The sequence below is a fragment of the Anopheles funestus genome, chromosome 2RL, assembly GCF_943734845.2.
Source record: "Anopheles funestus chromosome 2RL, idAnoFuneDA-416_04, whole genome shotgun sequence".
NCBI classification, from domain to species: Eukaryota; Metazoa; Arthropoda; class Insecta; order Diptera; family Culicidae; genus Anopheles; species Anopheles funestus.
Window position 1 is genome coordinate 9,465,387 of NC_064598.1, and position 22,431 is coordinate 9,487,817.

Consider the following 22,431-nt stretch of genomic DNA (forward strand, 5'->3'; position numbering starts at 1 on the left):
CACAAAATATACCATCTGGAACAGATCAGATCATCGGTTAGCAAACAATGAATACCTGTTTTTTCGGTAATAATAGATCGTCTCCACTACGACTATTACGGAATCGTGGATAACACATTACGGAACGTTGATATGTTGTTGGAACAGCTCAAAATGTCTTTGATTTCAGACGAATTCTTTCGTACCTTAAGAAATGGGAATCGACTGGTGTCATTCGCGTTATCTGATCAATCTTTTTGTCTTTAGCTGTCCCTAAAGCTGACTGTTACAATAATCATATTTAGAAGGAGTTGTGGGATTCTATGGGATCCTTTCGTCTCTTATATCCTGATGAAGCTTTTGCTATAATATTCTTTTCTTTTACATGCTTACATGACTGAAGATAGACTTTTATGTGTGGGCTACAGGTGGTGCGAAACATGTAGACAGGAACCAAGCAATCACCAAGGATCTAACATATTGGACTTTTTACCCATAATTTGACCTTGAACGGAAAGGACTTTCCTTTCATCCCCGTAAAGGTTCCTTACATCAGTTGATCACTTGTCCTGCAACGGTCGCTCGATGATGGACGAGGATGTAATACTATTGCATACCTTTTGGGGAAACTGTTCACTTTTCAAACAGAATAGGTCTGTTTACACGTAACGAATGGTAAACAAAATTTTATTATGTTGTAATCATTTTCCGGATAAAAAAGTGTATAATTGCACAATTGAATAAGCTGTTTTGAGAAGAAAATCGTGTGCGTGTAGCACGATGTAACGAAGAAAAACAAATGGCAAATTCTTTATTAAAACATGTTTCATTTTTATACACACATCGTACATTGATATAGAATTTAAAAATGCTTGATTCAAAATTATAACTAATTTTTCATAATTATTTAAATTAAAATTGTGTAAATTCAAATAAAGCACAAAATTTCAAAAGGTTATCAGCGCATCTTTGAATTTCCCCGATATGTCAAATTACTTCGAAGGGGTTGCCAAGCCCTGCAACGCTGTGACAGCTCTCCAATCGTATCCGCACGCGTTTGTTAGTTGGGTAATCATTCTACCTCGTACGTGTAATACCCGCTTAATAAACATTGGGTTTTCGTCGACCGAAGTAGGTGGAACGTTTGACACTTGCGCTTATTGATTTTGCTTTCCGCAAAGTTAATTTTTAGAGAGTTTTTTGCATCGTGTCCCCGTATTCCGATTGGTGTTTCGATTCTGTACACCTCAATATCGCAGAAGTGATAACAGTGGTGATAATTGTTGGCTTGTGATGCGTGCATACTAAGGCAACGGAACGCCATCACGACGTGATTCCGTGAGTGATGAAATGATGAGCTGTAAATAGTGTTGCGGTGTGTTAAATCATCTCGTGCGGTTTGCTCTGGTCCCCGGTACGGTAGACCTAGTGCACATTGCTGTAACTGCATCTCAAGTGTCTCAGTTTTGTGTCAGGCGTGCAAGTCCATACCCATCAGTGCAACGCAAGTGTGCCCCAGTGAACCAGTATAGTGTTTGTTCCGTTCGTTTCAACCGGGCCCCGGCTACAGCACCATGGAGATAGTGCGGGCCGTTTCGGACACGTTCTGGTCGACGAAAGTGTGGCTGCCACCGAACACCACCTGGGAGGACATCCGGCCGGGTGTGCGATCGGACGTGAACCATGCCGACTACCGGCACCTGATCTATCCGATTCCGATAGCAGCGGTGATAATTGTGCTACGTTGGGTCGTGGAACGGTACGTAAATGGGAAGGAGAACCAGAAACGACGAGACACAAGCGGCCAGGCGGTTTGCTTGCGATCGTGCGCCGCGTACACACATAACCTCAATCGCGCACAACTGCCGTTGCTCGGTGTACACAGCATGTGTGCGTGTGTGTGTGTGTGTACACACGTTCGGTTTGTCCGATGGTTCCCGTATTAGCGCGAATTTCAGATCGATGTTTGCACGCCGCGGCTGCGGTGGCGATGGTGGAAGGAAGCTATCATATCATCCCTGCCTGCCGCTATGCGGTTACGCCCTTATAATTTCGGAAAACGGGAGAAATCATTGAAGGAGGAATGGAAAAAAACTATCCCGCACGCCCCGGTTGCTTGGTGTTCTGCCTTAACTGCAATGGGTTGTCCATAATGCACCCGTCGTTACGGGACTGTCTTGGTGATGTGTACGCAGCATAAGAGCGTGTGTGCACTGTCGGAAGATACAGTTTCATACGATTTAATACAAAAATCGATGCAATAATACCCCCCGTTTTATGCGGGAGGTTTTACTGTAGCATAGTTTGGGCAGCAACGCATTTGTATTATTGATTACTTCACAGGGCGAACTGTCGTCCACTAGGGTGACGGATATGCAAACACAAACCTTTCACACCCTTCTAAATGTACGTATGAAAAAATATACAAAAAAAAACATTTATGGACCCAACATGGGTGCCGTTTGAATTTTGGGTTTCTTTTCATCCACTACGAAACCGTTGTGCTTTCTCCGGCCTTCATTAGCGTTATTCCCGCTCTCGAAATAATGCTTTCTCTCTCTCTCGCTCCCGTTAGCTGTCAAGTGCATAGTTTATGTTTATGCTGGACAGCCGGTCGCTGACAATGCACAGAGCATGCTTGGATCGTACCGGTATTGAACTATGAAAGGAATCCTGCACCAATAGGGGGAATGGGTATGGGTGAATCGATCATTTTCAAACCTTTCTAGCTGTGAAGATCAATTGGTTGACCCTCTATTAATAATCGTTTTCTACACAAATACGATCAATGGTGATCTTCAACCCATAATGCCCTTACTTTACGTTAACTGGAACTTTTGAAACTATTCTGTGATGGTAATTTTTTTATTAAACAAATAATTTAATATCTTTTTAGGAGTTTTTTTCAACAGAAAACCCCCGATGCGTGACTTACGCACGATAAATCCCCATTCACGATGAGCGTGCGGTACGGAATTCGATTCAGACAGCACGAAACCATGATCCATCCGTCGTTCCGTGCGATAAGAATCGTTGACTTCGACCTCCAACGGTTCATTATCACCACCACTTCTTGCCGGCGATCTTCGGTTCGCTTTTGGCACCCTTTCCACCCACTAGTCATCCGGCGAGACATTGGCCGGTGTCGTCCATGTACCACGGCCCAACCACCATTAGCATCGCTGTGCATGATGTGCGGTGGCTGCTGTGTGTCGTCTATCGAACCGCAGGCTTAGAATGTAACTGATAATGGGTAATCTAATCAAGCCAAAGTCACGCCAAACGTTGCAAAATGCTTCCCAACAAGTATATACAGCGAGAGTAGTGCGTGCCGTTGGAGCAGGGATGAAGTTATTGATGATTGGCCGGGTTACGCAATATGGAATGGGAATCCGCGTGTCATCGTCATCGGTCATAAAATGAACAATCGAAAGCGAAAGGGAGGCAAAGTCGACGACGGTGGTAGAAGCAAATGTTGTTCCACCATTAATCGTACGATTGAAAGTTATCGCACTTCCCAGATCTATACGTTTTAAACAAATTGTATGCTATTTTTCACGTATATCATTTTAGAATTGCATAGCTCGAGTAAGGCGAGTGTTATGTTTTGTGAACGTTGAGCAACGGTGAGTCATGTCACCACCAGCACGAGGTTATCATGCATCATCGTGCCACAAGCAAACGCCTCTTTGGGTCACCATGAGCGGGTGTATCGGTATTGAAGAAATTGAACGTGCTTCGTCATAGTTACCCCAGTTCCAATTCGTCAGAATCGCATCGTGATGTCATATGGCATGTATGGGGTGATGATTTTTGCCCCTTATGGTTCAGAAACATGTTTTTAAACTATACGAGAATTTAGAAGAAGCATTCACTTAGATGTTAATTTAAGTGAATGAAGAAGCATAAAATAGTAACGAGGCTATAAAACGATATAAAACAGCAAAAAAGGGCACGAAATAAAATAATGCATTTTTGTACGATGTTTCAGCCCATTACTCACAACATGCTGTTGTTGTATGTATCGTGGGCAAAGTTTGTATAAATTGTTTACTGTTGTGGTGTGCAGTTGCTTAAACAGCTTTGCTTTAAGCAAAATTTGATAAACTCTTCATACAACCGCAGTTATTTTATCTCTCTTCTCATTATTTTGAATGTCATCTACATGGATTACTGGACATTGTTTGTCTACCTGTATGTTATTTTGTTATATTGTTGCGAATTAGTATAGAAATTTAGTTAATAAATTCGAGATAGAATCAGATTACTTTTTCCATTATCGAACAGAGGTTTGTGTAGAAACATCTGTAATTTTACCAATTGCTGTGTCGTTGCAACCAACTTTTAGTTGCCCTCGATTACATTATCGTTGAGGGTTTTTTTCACTTCTTTGAAACTCATCTTATCAGCAGCGATAAAAAAACATCCTCATGCAACAGAGGAACAATTCAAACAGAAGCATCCGCTGGTGCGTTTTGTGGACTGCGCATGAAAACTTTGCACGAACATGAAACAATTTTTGTGCTTTATTGTTGCTTTCGAAACACAATATTGAATGCAGTAGGATTTTGGAAGTTTCCTGTAACAAGCGTTAGGTGGATAGCTAAACCAAACACGTATACCGAGCATATTTGTCTTATCGCTTTTCTCCATCCCGTACCGTAATCGTAAAAAAATGTATTATCTTTTACGCTGATATATGCCCCTCTTGGATATCCGTTCACCTGGGTTTCCGTGACACCTCATCCCCAAAAAACAAAACGATAAGCAATGAGCGGTCGGGGCCGCAGTTGGCCTTAAAACTACTAGGTACAAAGGGGGGGAAAATGCGGCCCAAACACGTCAACTTTGCCTGTGACTCGTCACATTAGTTGGTCTGCAACTGTCCGGGGCGAGAGGGACAACTTTGACGCACACCGAAAGGCTCGACCTCCACTAGTACAGGTGTGCTTAACGTTTGTTTTATCATCAAAATGTGTACGTCTACGGACATTGCACGCACATCATACGATAGGAATGCAATGAATGGACAAAGTACCCGAACGGAATATTCTTTCTTTGACGTGTCGTTACTAGGCCACCGGAATTGGTTGGTAATCTTTTCAAATTCGGCTATGACGACGGCAATGATTCGCAGCGAGACAACTAACTTTTCGTTGGTTCGATTTGGTGCCAGTGTCTGGCATGAAGATGTTTATTATTTTTTTCGCACACCCATCCACAGTCATTGCATCAAGGCTTTCAGCTGATAAGTTATCGGTAGCAATAAAGCCTTTATCGGTTGGGTTTTTCTCCTCTCTCTCGAAAATCTTCTCCCCACAACGTTGTGAGTTGCGCTGAATCATTGCTTAACAATGAAGGTAGCTTTTATGATAGCTTCTATGATTCATTACCGATTTAAAAATCAAATTGGTTGACTCTCCCTCACAGACCTGAACCCATGTGCTGCATCAATATCAATCAAATGCTTCAAATGCTTCTGAACGTTTTCCCTTTCCACATGGTCCCTTCGGAGGTTGAATTCGATCACTATACACTATTAAATTGAGACCATGAAATTCGTGTTAAAAGGGTGCCGTACTTTGCTCCAGGTGGCATGAGTCGCCAATCTTTGTTATTTGGACAGCAATAGAATGAATAATTTTGAAGTAGAGCTTAGATCGATATGATGTAAATTTGAAGTTCTCTTTCTTCTACAAAAATAAATGATAAACATTTACATGTTATCGCAGTTTTGCTTTCTATAAAAAACTGGATCATACTTCTCATCTCATCGTATCGCTATTTGTGTGTATCTTTACAGATATTGGATTGCACCGATCGGTAAGGCGATCGGTATTAAGAGCACCGGACCAAAGCCACCGAGACCAAATAAAGTCCTGGAAGCGGCATACAATGTCAACAGCCGGCTTAATCACAAAACGGTAAGATTGGTAATTGGATGAACAGTGTGTGAACGTAAAAGATTTTTTTTTTTGCAAATGTGTCCTTCATAAAGATTAGCTTAAGGTAACGCTCATTCAAATGTAGAAAAGCAATCACACCAAAAAATGAATATTCAACATGGAATGTTCTTCCCCTGCTTAGGGTTGTAACGTAATTCCCGCACACTGCTGCTCATTGGGCAAATGAAGTGACTTACACTGTTCATACATAAGGCATGAAGCTAGCATAATAACACATAACCCTAACGGTTAAGGTTAAGCAAGCAAAGCGTGGTCAGTACTGAAATGAAAACCAAACGTTCACGATTTGGTGCTTGTTAATCATGCTAGTGGCTCGTGGCATTCGACAGACCGGCAATGTGTACAGTATCGCCGAATCGAATGAATCAATTTCTGTAGCAATCGTTTCGACCGGAAGGCGATAAGCCTCACCACTCGCGTTGTCCGCTTTCCGCTCATGCTCGCCCCATTTCAAATCGAACGATTGTAAACAGTGTTTACTCTGGGAGAGATTAAAGATTGGAAGCAAGAAATTGCTCCGGATGTCCGGGTGTCCCATACGGTGGGTTTGGACGCCGTAAGAGCGGAACCGCCGAATGGAAAAAGCTGTTCCGACACTCATGGCCTCCCACGTGGCACGTGTAGTTTCACTGATTGATAAAGCCGGTCGGCGGTAGTGGTGGCTGTTATACAGAATATCGTTGTCTGGATTGAATGCCGGAGGTTTATGCGATGTTTAACATACAGGATCAATTAGAAAAAAACAGCAACGACAAAAAACATTCATCTACCAACAGTAATTACACTCCGTCACGAACATCATATATGTACAGGCGAACATGGCGCAAAATACACCCCTTTCTGGACTGAATGATTGCGATATGAAAATGCATCTTTGTAGTGCAGCTTGTTCATCCATTCTATGTGTAACCTCCACCTTAACAGTAGAGCACCAGCAATGAAAGAGTTTTGTTCTGGTTTAATTTTTATTGTGGTTTTTGTTTCGTCTGCAGTTCTGTCAGACGTTAAGGCGCGTCAATGTAAAAGGGAGCGTTCACCGGTTAGCAGATCGATAAATAGTACACTTAATCACGCAAAAAACCTGTCGGAATTGGTGGTGGACACAACACGCTGGGTGTGTGTATGGTGCCAGCTAGTCGAACTTTTGTCGCTTATCGTTGGATCGAAACACGACGCGGTTTCCTAATGGCGAGAGCGGACACATTAGCTAGGCTAGCTTTTGGCCATACTTGTTGTGTCCTTTTTCGTTTTGCATTTCATTCGCTGCCCTAAAAATGTTGTGACTGTATGGTACCGAACAGTTCCATACGCTGCTGCTGCACTAGAACATTGCGTTTGGCCCAAAATTACTGCCTAGAGTCTCGTTCTTTGTAATTTTCAACGACGCTTTCAAAGGTCAGTCACTACATAAACCACATATGTGTAAGTTTTTTTTTGTATGTTGTTGCTTGTGTTCTTTGCGAAGAAATACGCGTAACAAAATATGTTGAGAACACATTTCCATGAGGAAACCTTTTAAGGGACATAGATGGGTTTCTTTATCCCCAAAAAAACGCAAAACTCAACCTTAGAATTTTCGGTAACTTAATCAAACCACAGGGCACGGTTCCTTAGCCACGGCTTGTATGTAGTATGCTTCATAATAAATGAATTCTAGGTATATTTTCAAAAAATAACTTTTTTTCTTTAATTCTCAAAATCAGTATAGTTCCAAGTTGCAAGTTTTAGCTTGCAAAACTAGGAATTTTTGTCACTTAATTTCCAGCAAATTAGGGCACAAATAAGTAGTGTGAAACCAATGTTGAGAACATGTTTTAATAATGAATTCGTTAGAACATGTTTTGTTTTGTAGAAAACTTCATTTTCTTTGAATGGTTTTATGTTTAATAAAGGTAGTATTAATACTTTATAGCAATTTCGTGCTATATCTAAAGCATTAACCTTCACACTTATGTTGAACAATAAAATAATGCACAAAGTGACATCACCAACTAAATGCATTTTTATGTTAATTTATACATTCCAAGCATCTACCGTCGATAATGAATAATTGATAGGCGTTGCGATAATCCAAATTGGACACGTGCAATGCTAAGTGTCTCTCAAGTAAAAATGAATATGAATAAAGTAAAGTTTAAATATTGATCCTATTTCGGAGCAAAAGTAAATCAATTGGCTGCCCTACCCAGTCTGACAAAAAAATGGAGGAATATTTAGGAACTTCATCAACATGCCTGATGGTTGTGTATATCCATTCCAGGGCTGGTCCGCATAAAACTATGGCATAAAGCACCCAAGCATGGTGACCAATGAATACAATGGCCACACAACTGCACTTGTCTGCGAACTGCCACTCGACGACTCGCTGTTTGGTGACAGTGTGTGTCTCCAAATCAAACAGATTTTATTCACCCAGAACCTTTTAGCGTGAAGCCGCGTTTGCTGGACGTTTGTCCAGTACTAGTTACCTCCTTCCGTTCACTTCCTTACTGGGAGCAGCTTACTAGCCTTCGTCACAACATCGTCCCAATAATGACGACGGCGGAAGGCGTAGAATTTACGTCGATGGAATATTTAATCTGATGTCTTTTCTTTTCGCCAGAGCAAAACACACAATCGCGCGAAGCGAATATGCAATAGATAGCTTGGAAGGCTTAGTGTGGTGCGCGTTCTCATGTCTGGGCGGTATGTGAGGAATGTGGCGTACCGTGTAGAGGGGGGAGGATGTTTGTGGCTGCACCATATAGCCGGTATCTGCGCACGTCCGGGGTCGTCCGGGATGTCTGCTATCTTGCTGTTGTTTATCTCTTTCTGACTTTTTAGCCATACCCGCACCATCACATCAGGCGAGAATTGCCTCCAATCGGCACCGGTTCCATGTGAACGATAATGAAACTGACGGACGCCCTTACACTTCATCGTCGTCCCGCGGTACAGAGAGAAAAATACCCTACGGTGAATTATGCAAAAACTGCAGCGGAGATCGTGATACGATCGTGCGATCATTCTGAGACGAAACGCGGCGTTGTGTTGTTGTTGTATGGCCGATTGTGGCCCGGAGATTATGTAACCACACGTGCTGTTCTAGCAGCCGAGCATTCAAGTTCTGGACGTGTTTCAGACCGTTTAGTGTCACATGCCAGATAGAATTCAGTAGGTGGTAGTTCAATTTCACTGCTCAGCTAAGGATGATGGACTGGATGATTTGTTTTTCCAATACTTGCAACCCTATAACTTGGGTAATCAAACATTACATCACGCCATAAACATCCTTATTATGATATTGATCGTGACGTCACTCACTTTATCAAACACCTTCCTCAGAATACCTCAAGAACTTTAAATAAAGCCCATTATTGCTGACTATACTTTCAACGAAGTGGTCATGCAAGTTAAAGATCGTTAATATTTGAAGAACAACGTTCAAACGATTCGGATTCTTCAATAGCGACAGTCCCAACACTCCGAGAATAATAGCCGGAAAATCGTCCAATAATGCGTAGTAATGAAATTATCATGCGGCCGGTCAATCCGCTACTTTCACTTGATTTCTCCTTCATCTAGGAAAGACACACACGCATCTGAAGGGTTAGGGTCTACGACAATATCAGCAGTATATGTATATACTGGTACTGGTGATCAAATTTAGGGTCCGGGTATCCAAATGACCTAAGACTGGTTTTATTTCCGGAACGATATGGTTCTTGTATGTATTTTTTTTTTGTATTTTATATCGAAATACTTTCTCTCTCTTTCTATTTTATTAGAGTTTGTTGGTCACAACTTTCACTTGATTATTGCATTGTACAATATAACAAGAAAAACAAATTGTCGTCAGCAAGTACACTTCAACTGGTGAAACAGTTAAAATCAATTAAAAAGTTTATTATCCATTCACTAGCCGTGATGAAAGTAGCTGGGTCGCAACAAAACGGCGACACTGTTTTCGCTCATGAACGCACGTTCAACGCAATTTCTTGCCTCAGTTTCCGATTCCGAAATGGAATGTGTTTCTTCGCAGGCCACTAGGAATACGAAAGTATCCATTATTCGAAATGCCAAAAATACACACATCAATAACATTTCATAACCCGATCGGGGGCCGGAGGGTGTATAACGTCCCAAGAAACCGTTCAACAAATCGAAACAAACGCTGCACCAAGAAGCATATCGTTGCTTACACAGAACGCGATATATATTCTATTCTATCAACAGCTCTTGTTGACCTCCGTAGCCGGTCTTTTGGCGCTTCGTTCTAGTGGAGAGGGTGTGCCGGAATGCCGGACGTGTGTGATCGGCCAAGAAGCAGCAGATGGTGCGGTGATGGTGTGTGCTAGATTTCTGGAGCATGACGAGATGGCTGCGCTATGCTGTGCGGAATGTTACCGAATAAAACGAAACAATTATTCAAATGTTAGCAATGACGCTTGGTGGTGGTGGTGGTGGTGGTGCTGTTGGAAGCAAGTGGGTGGTGTGATTTGATGATTTAGGTCTTCATTTTGCGAAGCAATTTCCAAGCGGTATTTCGCGTGAAAGCGTACCATTTATGAAATGGAATAAGTTGAGTGAAATACGTTCTTACTGAGTTCCTAACGTAGTCTTGAAAAATAACTTGTACGATAGGATCCTGGTCGCATTATCAAATGCTCTTTTGCTTCAGATTGCGGTTTTTCGAAGCTGCTTTATTTCTGTTAACTGCTGGTGACCGCAATGATTAGAGGAGTCAATTAAAGGGATAATAATAATCGATCCAATAATGTCACGATTCCAAATAATGTCACCAAAAACCTTACCTAGCCCATGGGCTGTTTGGAGTTTAACAAGTGGTAATTGATCTTTGCCTCAATAATGTCTGCCGTATTTGTCTTTAATCGTTTCTCTTTTGCTTTCACCATTTAAAGATTCGCCCTGTACCATCAATGCTTCCTATTGATTGTTATTCCAATAACGGAAAACCACTTGATTTCAGTAAAAGGCAAATTCGACATAAAATTCCAACTTCGCTGACAAGTTGTTTAACTTATCGTGGACTTCCGAGTGAATAATTCGTACCATTTTGTGCATCTGTTCCATTAGCGATGGAATTCACTTTTTCGATATGTTTGTTTGTGATTTCCAGTAGCGAGCTGTTTCGTGCCTCAAGGTATTTCAAAATTTCCCCATTTCCCCATTACCAATTCCGTAGATCGTGCGGCTGGTGAAGCAGGTGGATATGACAGAGCGACATATCGAGTACTGGTGGAGACGTCGCCGGGCACAGGATAAACCAACGACGCTGGTCAAGTTTTGCGAAACGTCCTGGCGGTGCATCTACTACACGTACAGCTTCATCTTCGGTTGTATCGTCATGTACGATAAGCCATGGCTGTGGGAAATCAAACACTGCTGGTATGGCTACCCGCACCAATCGGTCACAAATGATATCTGGTGGTACTACATGATCTCGATGGCCTTCTACTGGTCGCTGACGGCCTCCCAGTTCTACGATGTAAAGCGAAAAGATTTCTGGCAGATGTTTGCCCACCACATGATCACGATACTGCTGATGGCGCTCAGCTGGATGTGCAACCTGCATCGGGTCGGTTCGCTTGTGCTTTTGGTGCACGATTGTGCAGACATTTTCCTGGAGGTAAGTTCCATTACACTGCGATCAAGTTGTCCAGTTTGTTTGACCCATATCTAATCGGGAAAATTATCTTACAGTCCGCTAAACTAACGAAGTACGCACAGTATCAGAAAGTGTGTGACACGATCTTTGCCATCTTCACCGTTGTGTGGATCGTGACGAGATTGATTCTCTATCCACGAATCATCTACAGCTCGTCTGTGGAGGCGCCACAGATTCTACCAATGTTCCCCGCGTACTACATCTTCAACACGCTGCTAATACTGTTACTGGTGCTGCACATATGCTGGACCTATCTGATTATGCAGATTGTGATCAAGGCAATCAAATCAGGACAGGTAATGTTGATCAATGCACCGAAGGTCGATCTTTACAACCTTTGCTAACGTTATGCTACTTTCTTTCCAGATGGAAGGTGATGTGCGGTCCAGTTCCAGCGAGGAAATCTCCGACAGTTCGGAAAATTCTCGCCCACTCCTAACGAACGGTGGTACACCGAAGAAGCAGCTGAGCAAGAACGGCACGACAAAGACGGGCAGTGTCGGTGCTTCCCCGAAGAAGAAACAATAAAGTGTGTTGCGATGACCTTTGTTAGGTGTTAGGCATGTGACCACTCATCACCTAGAAGCGCATCACGTGTAAACGTACCATAAGATAGGCTGCAAGGAAAACAAATTATTCTGGGGCGGGGGACGGTAACGGTTAAACAACAAAATAGGGGTGAAATCAAACATCCACATTTCTATGTCATATTTGTGTTGTATCTGCTAAAGCTAACAATGAGCATCTAATATTGCTGCTATAATACAACATGAATTCCTTGTAATATCGATTTCCCTAAAGGTTTAGGTCGGAAAGCGAAATTCAAACGTTTGCCTCGTTTAAAGGTACTATTTAAACTGGCCACCATCATTTGGTGCAACCGAACCGGGCGACGGTTCCATACATGGTACAGAGTAGTGAAATTTAAGAAGGAAACATTTAAAGCTAACATAAAAGCAAATCCAGTTTTTCATGAGTATATTTTTGTTTGTTCGTTTTTCTTTCCTGCTATAGAATACATTTAAGCGATAGAAATAGAGTTAAAATAATTGATGAAAATCCTTCCATGCGTTGAAGGTTGGATTATGAATGCAGTGCTTTCGTGCGTGTAATGACGGAAATCATGTTTGTACGAACAAATAGTTTTTAGGAAGAAAAGGAAATCAAAGGAAATGAAAAGGAAAAAAAGTCGAAAATGCAAAAAACTAGACATAAGTATTTATTAGCTAAGGAAAAACTAGAAAGAAATACACGAAAACGGTGTGTGAAAGAAGAATAAGTGATTGAATGTAAAAGGAAACAAAACCACAACAAAAAAAAAACAAATGGCGGAACGTTTGATCGGTACAGGGTGAATTAGCAATGGGAGAAGCAAGTTAAAGTTGCAGAAATCACAGGCCTGTTTGTGTTAAAGCAAACTTTCTCGTTTTGGGAGAGGATACAAATAATAAATAATTTGAACGTGATGATGAAAAGAAAATGAGATATAAAAAAAACATACAATTTTGCGGTACGTTTTACACTGTTTGTGTGGTATACGGCCACACAAATTCACGTTTGTCACTTGGTTGTCTTGGTATGTCTTTTTATGGGTAATAATTTGGCTGGAATGGGTGTTTTGAGAGAAAGATAAATCTAAAATGGCGATACATTCCGTAAACCGCCTCCTCCAGCTGGCTGTTTCCAGAGCATTATACATTTGAAAAAAAAAACAAATATTGCATTTGGGTTAATGGATTTTGTGACAGAAAGTTGACAAACCCATCAACTCAATGCTTTTGTTCGGTATGTTATCGTGTGTAGATGGTTTTAAGGGGTAAGGAAAAACTGAATTTGCCGTTATATAAAGCAAACGAAAAGGCGATTGTGCTTCGTAAATCATGGAAAAGTCTAACCGATGCTTAGCTAAATACTCGACAAATCCCGGTTGCTGATGTGTACTGCTGGAAATATCATTCTTTAACATTACTTTACTAAAGCATTATTAGATGGCATGGGGTTTTACTCCCTTTTCCCCCAAAATACTATATGTACATGCAAACGAGAAATATCTCAATGGCGAACTTCATCGATCATGTCGGATCAATGTGTAGCTTATTTTGAGCAGGAAACAGGCCAGATCGTTATTGTGTTTTCTTGTTTTACCAAAGTTTATTATTTATGAAGCAAAGAATGTCTTTTGAAAAACAAATCCAGAAGAGATGTAACACAAAAATTTAGCGAAAATGTACATCTTGGTGTTATGTTTCACGTTCTTCATTTCCTTTAGTACCAGTACCATGAGATTTTGTACGTAGATGAGGTGTCCTGTGCTTCAAAAATATATCCTGTATAAGACTGCTTAGCAGAGTGAAGATGGATGAGTTGGGTTGGCGACGGGATGGGAAGGAAATCGAAACATTGCAACACTTGCAAATGCGATGGGTGATAATGGGGGCGTGCGAAACGGAGACAACAAAACAAAACAAAAAGCTGTAGATAATAGTAAAAATTTTATAATCCTTACGAACTCACTATATGATGATGGATGAAAGTCCTTCATTTTCGAAAAATCTTCGCTTGAGTGTCCTTACGGAAAATGTACCGAATCGTACATTTTAACCTGTGTTATTTTTTTGCTCGTACAACTAATATTACTCAACAAGGCCGGTATAACTAAATAAAGCAGCAACAAATAAAACACACTTCCCGGTCCGTTCCAAACTCCATCAAAATTTTGCAATCGTTCCCCTCGTTCGTACGTTGACGGTTGCTTTTCTTAGTGTTCGCTCGTGCATAACGATTTAATCGGAAAGCGAATCCATTTACCAGCTAATTTATAGATAAATGTTCACAAGCGCATTATTAACAAACGTGTAATAAAACAAACCATAAGTAAATCCACTTCTTTCACCTGTTTGCTAGAAAAAGGGGCCTGTTGGTTTGATATATAGGGGAAGGTGAAATGTTTAGCGAAACACGCATCACGGCAAAAAACAGTGAGTCAATAGTTAAAACAAAATAAAACCTGTTTCGTGGGAACAAAATAAAGGCATGCAGTAAACGTGTACTTTTATTCATGCAGAAATTCGATTCCACCTTCTATTGTTTCCATCTTGTTGTATCTTAATTTTCGCCGCCAAAGCTTAAAATATTTCGGAGCTAGTCTTGATGCGACTAGTGGGGCTTCATAATCTTCGGGTCCTCCCGGGAACAGATCAACAATTCTCAAGGCAAAGAGACAAATAACGCACATTTGGTCTAGATATTCGTACAAATAGGAAACATATTTATTTCTCGCTTTTAACAACTTATCGCAGTATCATTTTCCGGTTAAATTTCATTGATTTCGTGAGTATCTATTTCACCATGATCGGACGATAAAATCACACCTTTATAACACCTCTCACACAAAGCAGCCGAATGTACGTTATCCTTCAGCGGAGAACCCTAATGGTCGCATAATCTCATCTAATTGCTTTATATTGCCATAACATGCCATAACTGTACAACGTTTCGTACAAAACAAAAAATGGAAACGATTTGATTCTTTTATTTTTATTCGTTTTTATCCGACATTTTGAACTTGACCTTGGTAAGCATTGTACAAGCCGTGTTTTCAAGTGCAGCGAACATTTTCACTTGAATCCCCCGAATAAATTCTATTCATTGTCTCGTCGAATCGATTTTCATTCGCGCGCACGATATCATTTACGTTGAGTACAACCTGGCGGGAGGTGTTTTTTTTATTTTATTTACAAAAGCACACACACACACGGTTGCTGCTACACTATTCGCTTACAGATAGTACATCTCCTTTCGTTGTTTCTATCATTATTCCGTTCCGCACTGTCACTAGTGGTACTTAAAATCTAGCTCACCTTTCCTACATATCACGTTCAGCTTTGCCCTCCTCAGAAATCGGTCTATCGTTGAGACAGTGGGACAGCACAAAACAAATCACATTCATTCTTTTCCTTTCTCTCAACGTACCACTCAACGACTTTATATCTAATCCCTATTGCCGTACTTCAACCTAAGTGTCTATCTATCTCAGTTAGACCCATTCCGCCTGGTGCTATGACTTTTTGCCACCGAGCAAGGGGGTTCGTTCGGCGGCCACTACCGATCCACTGCTACTGCCAGCCATCGAACCGGAAGGTCCAGCAGTTTCGCCTCCAATAATACCCGGCACAATCGTGCGCAACGGATGACTGACTAGCGATGGTTGGGCTACCGAACCGAACGGTCGGAATCCTCCCTGTCCCATAAAGCGACTGACGCCCGATGGGCGATGCGATGAACTCGGCGGTGGTGAACCCATATCGAGCCTTAGGCTACCACCTTGACGTCGCAACTGTAAACCGTACAAGAATGGGGAAGAATGAGGACAGAGTTTAATTTAAAAAAAAACTGATTTACATCTACACTTACGCGATTGTGATGCAACTCATGCAGGTACAGCGTACTAAGACACATGTCGGCGGTCGTAAATTCGTACGGTGCCGGAGCATTCGTAGGCATTTCGCCGTAGAGACTGCAGCGGGGAGAGAGAGAAAGAAAGAAATATCAATTGGCTAATGGAATCTGGCTTTACGAAGGTACACTATTTGACTGTTTTCTCACCTCGAAAGTAGTCCATTGCGAGAACCTTCCGCGGGTCCTTCACGGCGGGACATTCCTCCACGGGTGCTGTATACCATCGCATCGGTACACGGCACATACCGGCTACCCTCCAGCTCTGGATCCATTCCCATCGGACCGGGTGCAACACTGGCCGCCTGAACACGGCTACTCGTGCTCGCTTGTGGGACCTCTGGCGCCAACGAAGGTGCACCCGCTTCATCATCGTTCTCGTTAATGTCCGCCAGGAAGGTACTGCGACTAGGCATCGGCGCAACCGTACTGGCGTCGGTAAGATTTTGCTGCAGCATTCGCTCAAAATCGTACGATTGTGGCCCGAAATGATACTGGTGGGACGATTGCACACCTGCCCCATGTTGCGTTGGCTGATGGTGCACGGTCGATGGCATCATACCCTGCCCGAAGGCGGGCGTCATCGGTGGTACGGGTGAACCGAAGCCACCGAGATGCATCGACAGCCCAAGATGCTGCGAGTTCGACAGGTTGTGTGTTTGCAGTATTGGTTGAATGATGGACGAATATTCGGCGCCCATGCTTTCCATCGAAAGCAAACTCTGACCCATTGCGGTTGGGTTGTGCAAACCGAGCATCATTCCCCTTTGCCGGTTGAGATCCTGCAGCGCGTGCCGCTTAATGCCCTGTACGAACTGTTTCGCTTCCGGTGGCATTTGCCAGGTGGGATTGGTAAGCGTGAAATGTACAAGCGATAGTTCAGTTTTACCGTGCTCGCCCTGATTGTACGGCGTGGCACCGATCGTAGGGGTTGGAACACCAGCTGCATGAGGCTCTGTTGGCGGTGGTACTCCAATCCTAGTGCCGCCACCACCACCACCACCAACATCATCCGGTGATAGAAGAGGAGTTTCACTCTCACTATCCTTGTCGTCCGCCACGATCGGGATCTGCCAGTCCGGGTTGCCATGCTTGCGCACATCCATCTGTGCGAAGGAACACACGTCACCGACGCCCACCACATCAACCGTAAAGTTGCGGAAGAAATCAACCAACTGTTGAGATTTTGGCCGTAGATCGTAAAGCAGCACAAACGGTGCAACAAGCGGGCTGAAGAGTTCGTTCAGAATATACATCTGTGAGTGGGGAGACGTTTCATTAGCAATGCTATTTTAACAGAAAACAAACCCCTAAAAGGCTTCTTACAATTTTAAGCTGAAAAAACAGTTCAAACTGATCGCGTACGTTGGAACTGTGGGCGAAGCCACGCCAGGACGATGGTAGATAGTGCACGTGAGCTAACACATTACGCAGCAGCTGCTCGGGACACCAAACCATGTTCTCATCCGGTATCAGTGATCTGTAAGGTCATGAAAAACACAAGGAAAGTTCAACAAAAAAGGCTACTAAAACCATTTGTGATCAAACACACCTTGCAATAACACTGATCATTCCCAAGATTGTGAAGAGTGTGAGGACGTGTTGCACCTGAAACACATCCTCGTCGTAGATGGCCAGCAGCAATATAAGCGATGCAACACCACCAGCATCAAAGGCTACATTTCTGTGAAGAATAAATGTATTTCATTATCATTCTAAGCTCTTCCGCCAAATCATGTTGAATGGGATGGCACCAACCTTGCTATGACAGTTAGCAAGGGCGATGAGAAAGAATTCATATATTTTACCGCCGGTCGATAGGCACGGGTAAGCCGTGCGTCCAGCTCGTGGTCGAGTTCGTTGAAGTGTCTTAGGTACAGTTTCCCGTACTGTGACCAACATCGTACGCCCAGTGTACCGGGTTCTTTTTTTATTAGCTAAAAACCGAAACAAAACGAGTGATTTAAGAGAAGGAATTTGCCAACGAAACGACTAAATACTTACGTCCGCATAGTTGAAGAAAAAGTACATCAACTGGCAGATGAAGATGAATGGTGAGAGTATAAAGTTGGCGATCGCGACCCACAGTATCTGTTTCGATAGCTTTGCCGCCAGTTCGTTACGCATGCTGGGCCGCTTGTACTCCTCCCGCAGATGCCAGCTGTTTTCGAACGGTGACCATGGTCCCCCTAAGGACGGTGAAGAAGATGATTAAGCAGAAGCACGGTAAGTGCGAAGAAGAACTTACAGAATAAAATTAATCCTATGTTGTAACGGAGCGCTTGACTCATTAGTACTACATTTCCTAGTAATGGCAGCTTCTTTGTGGCAGGCAGCAAAGACTTGTTCATCATGGCTACCATATAGTTTTTGAACCTGGAATTTAGATTATTACGTGGGTGAGTATTTAGGTTCATTTGGCGCACGGACGTGCGACGTATTACCTTAATATTCTATGATAAATATCTAGCTCAGTCAGTTGCTCTTTGTTGATACTCATCTGTATCTCAGATTGCACTTCTCGTATGCACTTTTGTACTTCGTGCCAAGTTAGATTGTCCAGGTCAGCCTGCAATGTTTAGAATTTAAAAAATCATATAAATGTGCACCAAAAGACGGCGAATGCACGATCTCCCCTCTTCAGTCATACTTACATCCTCGATTTTAAGTGCCGTATTGTAGAACATTTTAATGTCCCAAAATTGGAAAAATTGATAGAAGAATTTAAACAGCCTAAACGTCCAAAATAGACCAGCGAGCACTAGTGCCAACCATTGGAATGCACCGAGCTTGGCCGCACATTCGGATACGCCTATCATCGCGTCTCCGAGCGAAACTTTCGTATCAAGTTCGATGATTTTATCACTGCAAGAAGACAACGTGAACAACGTAAATGGGTGAGTTTTCATTGATCGTTGATCGGGTGTTTAAACATACCGGAAAAGAATGCCATAGTCTATGCAGTTAAACAAGTACGTGATCAGTACGACGACAAACACAAACTGGAACAGCTCGAACAGTTTCTGCAGCATCATCACATAAAAGCCATGCTTCTGATGGTAGATGTAAACACGGGTGAAGAACGAATCCAAATCCTCGATGTGGTTCCATCGTGCTGAAAATTCGAAAGGGAAAATATGCAATTCATTTAAAGCGATCGAACGATCGGTGTACAGCTGATCGGTCGCTTACCTTTACTTGTCTCCGGAACTACATGTATGACCTGCGGTGTGTCCTCTTCCTCGATCGTTGGCGAGCGTTTGTCCGCGAACGGATTGGTGTCCTGGTTGGTGAGCGTGTCGTACGTTTTTGCGTCGAACTGTCGGTTCGTCGTCATGTTGTTAAGCCACCGTTTGCTTCTATTTCGAGACGCTACGACGTCGGTGGCCTACTGCTGGCAGATTCTTTTTCCTGTGGTTTGCTCTAGTGGTTGGCGGTGTCCGATTGCGTTCCTCAGACATTCACGGTGTGTGAGGCGTGATTATTATACACACACACGGGTTGATTCATATGAAAACAGACTACACAACTGGTCTCCTTTCACTGTGGCAGCAGCATCTGGGGATGAAGCGATAGGAAATGAGCCGATTAGTGTTTGCAAACGCAGCAAGATTTTTGTTTACATTTCATCACGCTTGAAAGGCTATAAAGCATCGCTTAGATTGAGACAAGAAGTATTTTTTGAAGACAAAACTCGCACGTGTTTGCATCGTGAGCTCGAGTGTGGGAGATAGTACGTAGGTACATACAGCTTTTCATTGATTAAACATGGCAGACATCGCCCATCAAATGTGTCACTGCTACAATGTGTTTCATTTTTCACACAGTAGGCGCTGTAACAAAATTAAGCTCATTCAAAAATTAAGTTAAAAATGTACTACAAAATTGATAAAATACGCTCATTTGGAATGTTTTGTTTTGCACACAACAAAAACCACAGGTGTGACTATTTTTGATGATGATAAACACAAAGACAACACACATTCACTCGCTAGCTGATTCGATGTTGTTATTGATGGTGATGACGGTGTTGTGTTCGCACCACCTGTCTACCAGCTGATTTTCATTCGCGGACGCGGAGTCCGCGCCCCGATCCACGACTTTTTACACAATTTAACGTCTGTTGAAACAAACAGACGAAACTTCCGCACGGTCGTTCCTCACTACCAGAGCTATTTTCAAAGCGAAATAATTTTACATATGCATGTTATTTTATGCGTATTCAGTTGAATGACCTTCGGAAGAAATTCACCTGCGTGAGGAAATGGCGAATCGCAATAGGCTGGCAAACTCGTGTGCGTATGGCGTAGTTAACTTATTTCCACACCGTCTCGCGGGGCTTCTTCCGATCAACACCCAATCATTGCTCATACTCGAACAAAGAAAACACGATGGTACGGTTTCTGGATTTTTTTTGCAGCCCCGCTAATCGTAGCTTGCCTTCCTGCACGCGATCAAAGGTTTATGATATTTTTACGTACAACACTTTCCACTGCAAAACTGTGAGCTGCTTTGTTTACGTACCAATCGAACTAGTACAGTGACTAAAACTGCTGAATTATTGGACCACGTTTCGGGTCAGATTATTTACAATGTCTACCAGCTGTCCTTGTGCTCTGCTTCTTGCTGCGAGCACTTATCGAAATCAAACAACATCGCTTTTGCGACTCGCAGTAATTCTCACCGTTTTTTTTTTCTCTACTGATCACCACCCTTCCACCTGTTTTCGTGCTTCTTTTGTCTGTTGATGACGGATGTGTTTGTTGTTGTTTCAACCATCTTTGACAGTTGTGACTTTTCGAACTACCGGCTGCTTTTGGACATTTTATTTGAATTCAAATAGATTCAAAATTATTGTAAAAACAGATTCATTGAACCACAAATTACAACAAATAATGAGGCATTTTTGTTGCATAGAAATAGTTATTTACTTTCATCTGCACCTAATTCTAACTTTCGAAGTTCAAAAGCAACTTCGAATCATTATCAAACTTCGGCCATCTTCGGGTTGACGAGTTTAAATTTGTGCGAGTTCACTTCTGCGAGTGCCACCGTGTGTTTTCGCCTGCCGAATCCAAACATGTCGACGATTAATTTGCCACTAAATTTAACCGTTCGCGTACATCCGGTAGTGCTGTTCCAGATTGTGGATGCCTACGAACGACGTAATGCCGATTCGGAACGTGTTATCGGAACACTGCTGGGTAAGAAACGGCACGCCATCGTAAGCACCGTGACGCACCGTCAAAACATAACCACAATCTTTCTTGCGCTCCCATCCGTAGGTTCCGTCGACAAGGGTGTCGTCGAGGTAACCAATTGCTTCTGTTTACCGCACAAGGAGCACACTGACCAGGTGGAGGCAGAACTGGGCTATGCGACCGATCTGTACGAGTTGAACCACCGTGTCAATGCGTCGGAAAACATCGTTGGTGAGAAACTATTCGCCGGTCTGCTTGGTGTTCGTAGAGATATCCCTTGACGTTTCGTGTTTTCCTTTTCAGGCTGGTGGGCATCGGGCCAGGAGGTTACAAACCACAGCTCCGTCATCCATGAGTATTACGCCCGGGAGTGTTTGAATCCGGTCCACCTAACGCTGGATACATCCTTGACCGGTGCCCGAATGGGCATTAAGGCGTACGTGTGCGTGCCATTGGGTATTCCCGGCGGCAAGAGCGGCTGCATGTTCACGCCGATCAACGTAGAAGTGACCAGCTACGAGCCGGAAATTGTTGGACTGCAGCTGTGCATGAAAACGATCGGTACGCAGCCGAACCCGAACCGTCCAAGCACGGTATCGCCCATGCTCGATCTAGCGCAGGTAACCGATGCCTCGGGCAAGCTGCTAGCACTGCTTGCCGATGTGATGGCCTACGTGGAGGATGTGCTGAACGGGAAGCAGCAGCCAGAAAATACGGTCGGCCGTGCGTTACTGGATCTGATTCACTCGGTACCGAACATGACCGGTGATCAATTTGCGCAAATGTTCAACTCGAACGTCAAGGATTTGTTAATGGTGGTCACGTTGTCTCAGCTAATTAAAACTCAACTGCAATTGAATGAAAAGCTAACGTCACTCACATCGTTCCTGAACTAAAAGTGCGGCAGATCGATAAAGCACCTTGTGACAGCAAACACTAACGGACGGACGGACGGACGGAAGTGTCCAAAAAAGAAGGGAAACGATAACGATAAATTATTCCATAATTGAGTAATCGGCGTACGGTATTAATAAAGACAGCATTATTATCATGCTGAGAAATAACCACAGAAACACGTTTGTCTTCTGCTATTGTGCTAAACAACCGAAAATCCTGCTTCATATGAAAAAAACGATTTTTTCTCGAAGTTCGCAAATGCTGA

The 22,431-nt window shown here is 42.9% G+C and overlaps 3 protein-coding genes across 9 annotated transcripts; 2 read left to right on the forward strand and 1 right to left on the reverse strand.

Annotated features, from left to right (window-relative positions):
* The first annotated feature begins 1,073 nt into the window (after positions 1-1,073).
* Positions 1,074-14,643, forward strand: LOC125764732 (ceramide synthase 6). The gene is made up of 5 exons (XM_049429295.1): positions 1,074-1,738; positions 5,783-5,903; positions 11,131-11,574; positions 11,649-11,909; positions 11,980-14,643. The coding sequence occupies exons 1-5, from the start codon at positions 1,554-1,556 to the stop codon at positions 12,139-12,141; spliced, it is 1,173 nt and encodes a 390-aa protein (XP_049285252.1). The 5' UTR covers positions 1,074-1,553; the 3' UTR covers positions 12,142-14,643.
* Positions 14,644-14,860: 217 nt separating this feature from the next.
* On the reverse strand, positions 14,861-20,851 carry LOC125764679 (autophagy-related protein 9A). 7 transcript variants are annotated; one of them, XM_049429169.1, is made up of 14 exons: positions 20,593-20,746; positions 20,321-20,512; positions 19,261-19,626; positions 19,006-19,183; positions 18,723-18,933; positions 18,513-18,637; positions 18,317-18,444; positions 18,073-18,257; positions 17,827-18,005; positions 17,621-17,752; positions 17,395-17,548; positions 16,219-17,324; positions 16,027-16,129; positions 14,861-15,949 (listed from the first exon to the last, which is right to left on the reverse strand). In XM_049429169.1, exons 3-14 carry the CDS (start codon positions 19,403-19,405, stop codon positions 15,671-15,673), a joined length of 2,925 nt encoding a protein of 974 aa, XP_049285126.1. In that variant the 5' UTR covers positions 19,406-19,626; positions 20,321-20,512; positions 20,593-20,746; the 3' UTR covers positions 14,861-15,670. The 7 variants fall into 7 exon arrangements, with proteins under 7 accessions (XP_049285126.1, XP_049285129.1, XP_049285124.1 ...); XM_049429172.1 differs by lacking the exons at positions 20,321-20,512; positions 20,593-20,746 and adding an exon at positions 20,753-20,851; XM_049429167.1 differs by lacking the exon at positions 20,321-20,512.
* A 227-nt stretch (positions 20,852-21,078) lies between these two features.
* LOC125764748 (eukaryotic translation initiation factor 3 subunit F) lies at positions 21,079-22,219 on the forward strand. Its single transcript, XM_049429322.1, has 3 exons — positions 21,079-21,272; positions 21,354-21,500; positions 21,573-22,219. Exons 1-3 carry the CDS (start codon positions 21,149-21,151, stop codon positions 22,163-22,165), a joined length of 864 nt encoding a protein of 287 aa, XP_049285279.1. The 5' UTR covers positions 21,079-21,148; the 3' UTR covers positions 22,166-22,219.
* Positions 22,220-22,431: the final 212 nt, after the last annotated feature.

Coding starts and splice junctions, on each gene's coding strand:
- LOC125764679 (XM_049429172.1), bottom strand. CDS start 19,405: ATGACGACGAACCGACAGTTCGACGCAAAAACGTACGACACGCTCACC. Junction 18,445..18,512: donor ATTTATCATAGAATATTAAG/GTAATACGTCGC, acceptor TCTAAATTCCAG/GTTCAAAAACTATATGGTAG. Junction 18,258..18,316: donor CATAGGATTAATTTTATTCT/GTAAGTTCTTCT, acceptor CACCGTCCTTAG/GGGGACCATGGTCACCGTTC.
- LOC125764748 (XM_049429322.1), top strand. CDS start 21,149: ATGTCGACGATTAATTTGCCACTAAATTTAACCGTTCGCGTACATCCG. Junction 21,273..21,353: donor TGTTATCGGAACACTGCTGG/GTAAGAAACGGC, acceptor TCCCATCCGTAG/GTTCCGTCGACAAGGGTGTC. Junction 21,501..21,572: donor TGCGTCGGAAAACATCGTTG/GTGAGAAACTAT, acceptor TTTCCTTTTCAG/GCTGGTGGGCATCGGGCCAG.
- LOC125764732 (XM_049429295.1), top strand. CDS start 1,554: ATGGAGATAGTGCGGGCCGTTTCGGACACGTTCTGGTCGACGAAAGTG. Junction 1,739..5,782: donor CTACGTTGGGTCGTGGAACG/GTACGTAAATGG, acceptor GTATCTTTACAG/ATATTGGATTGCACCGATCG. Junction 11,910..11,979: donor AGGCAATCAAATCAGGACAG/GTAATGTTGATC, acceptor CTTTCTTTCCAG/ATGGAAGGTGATGTGCGGTC.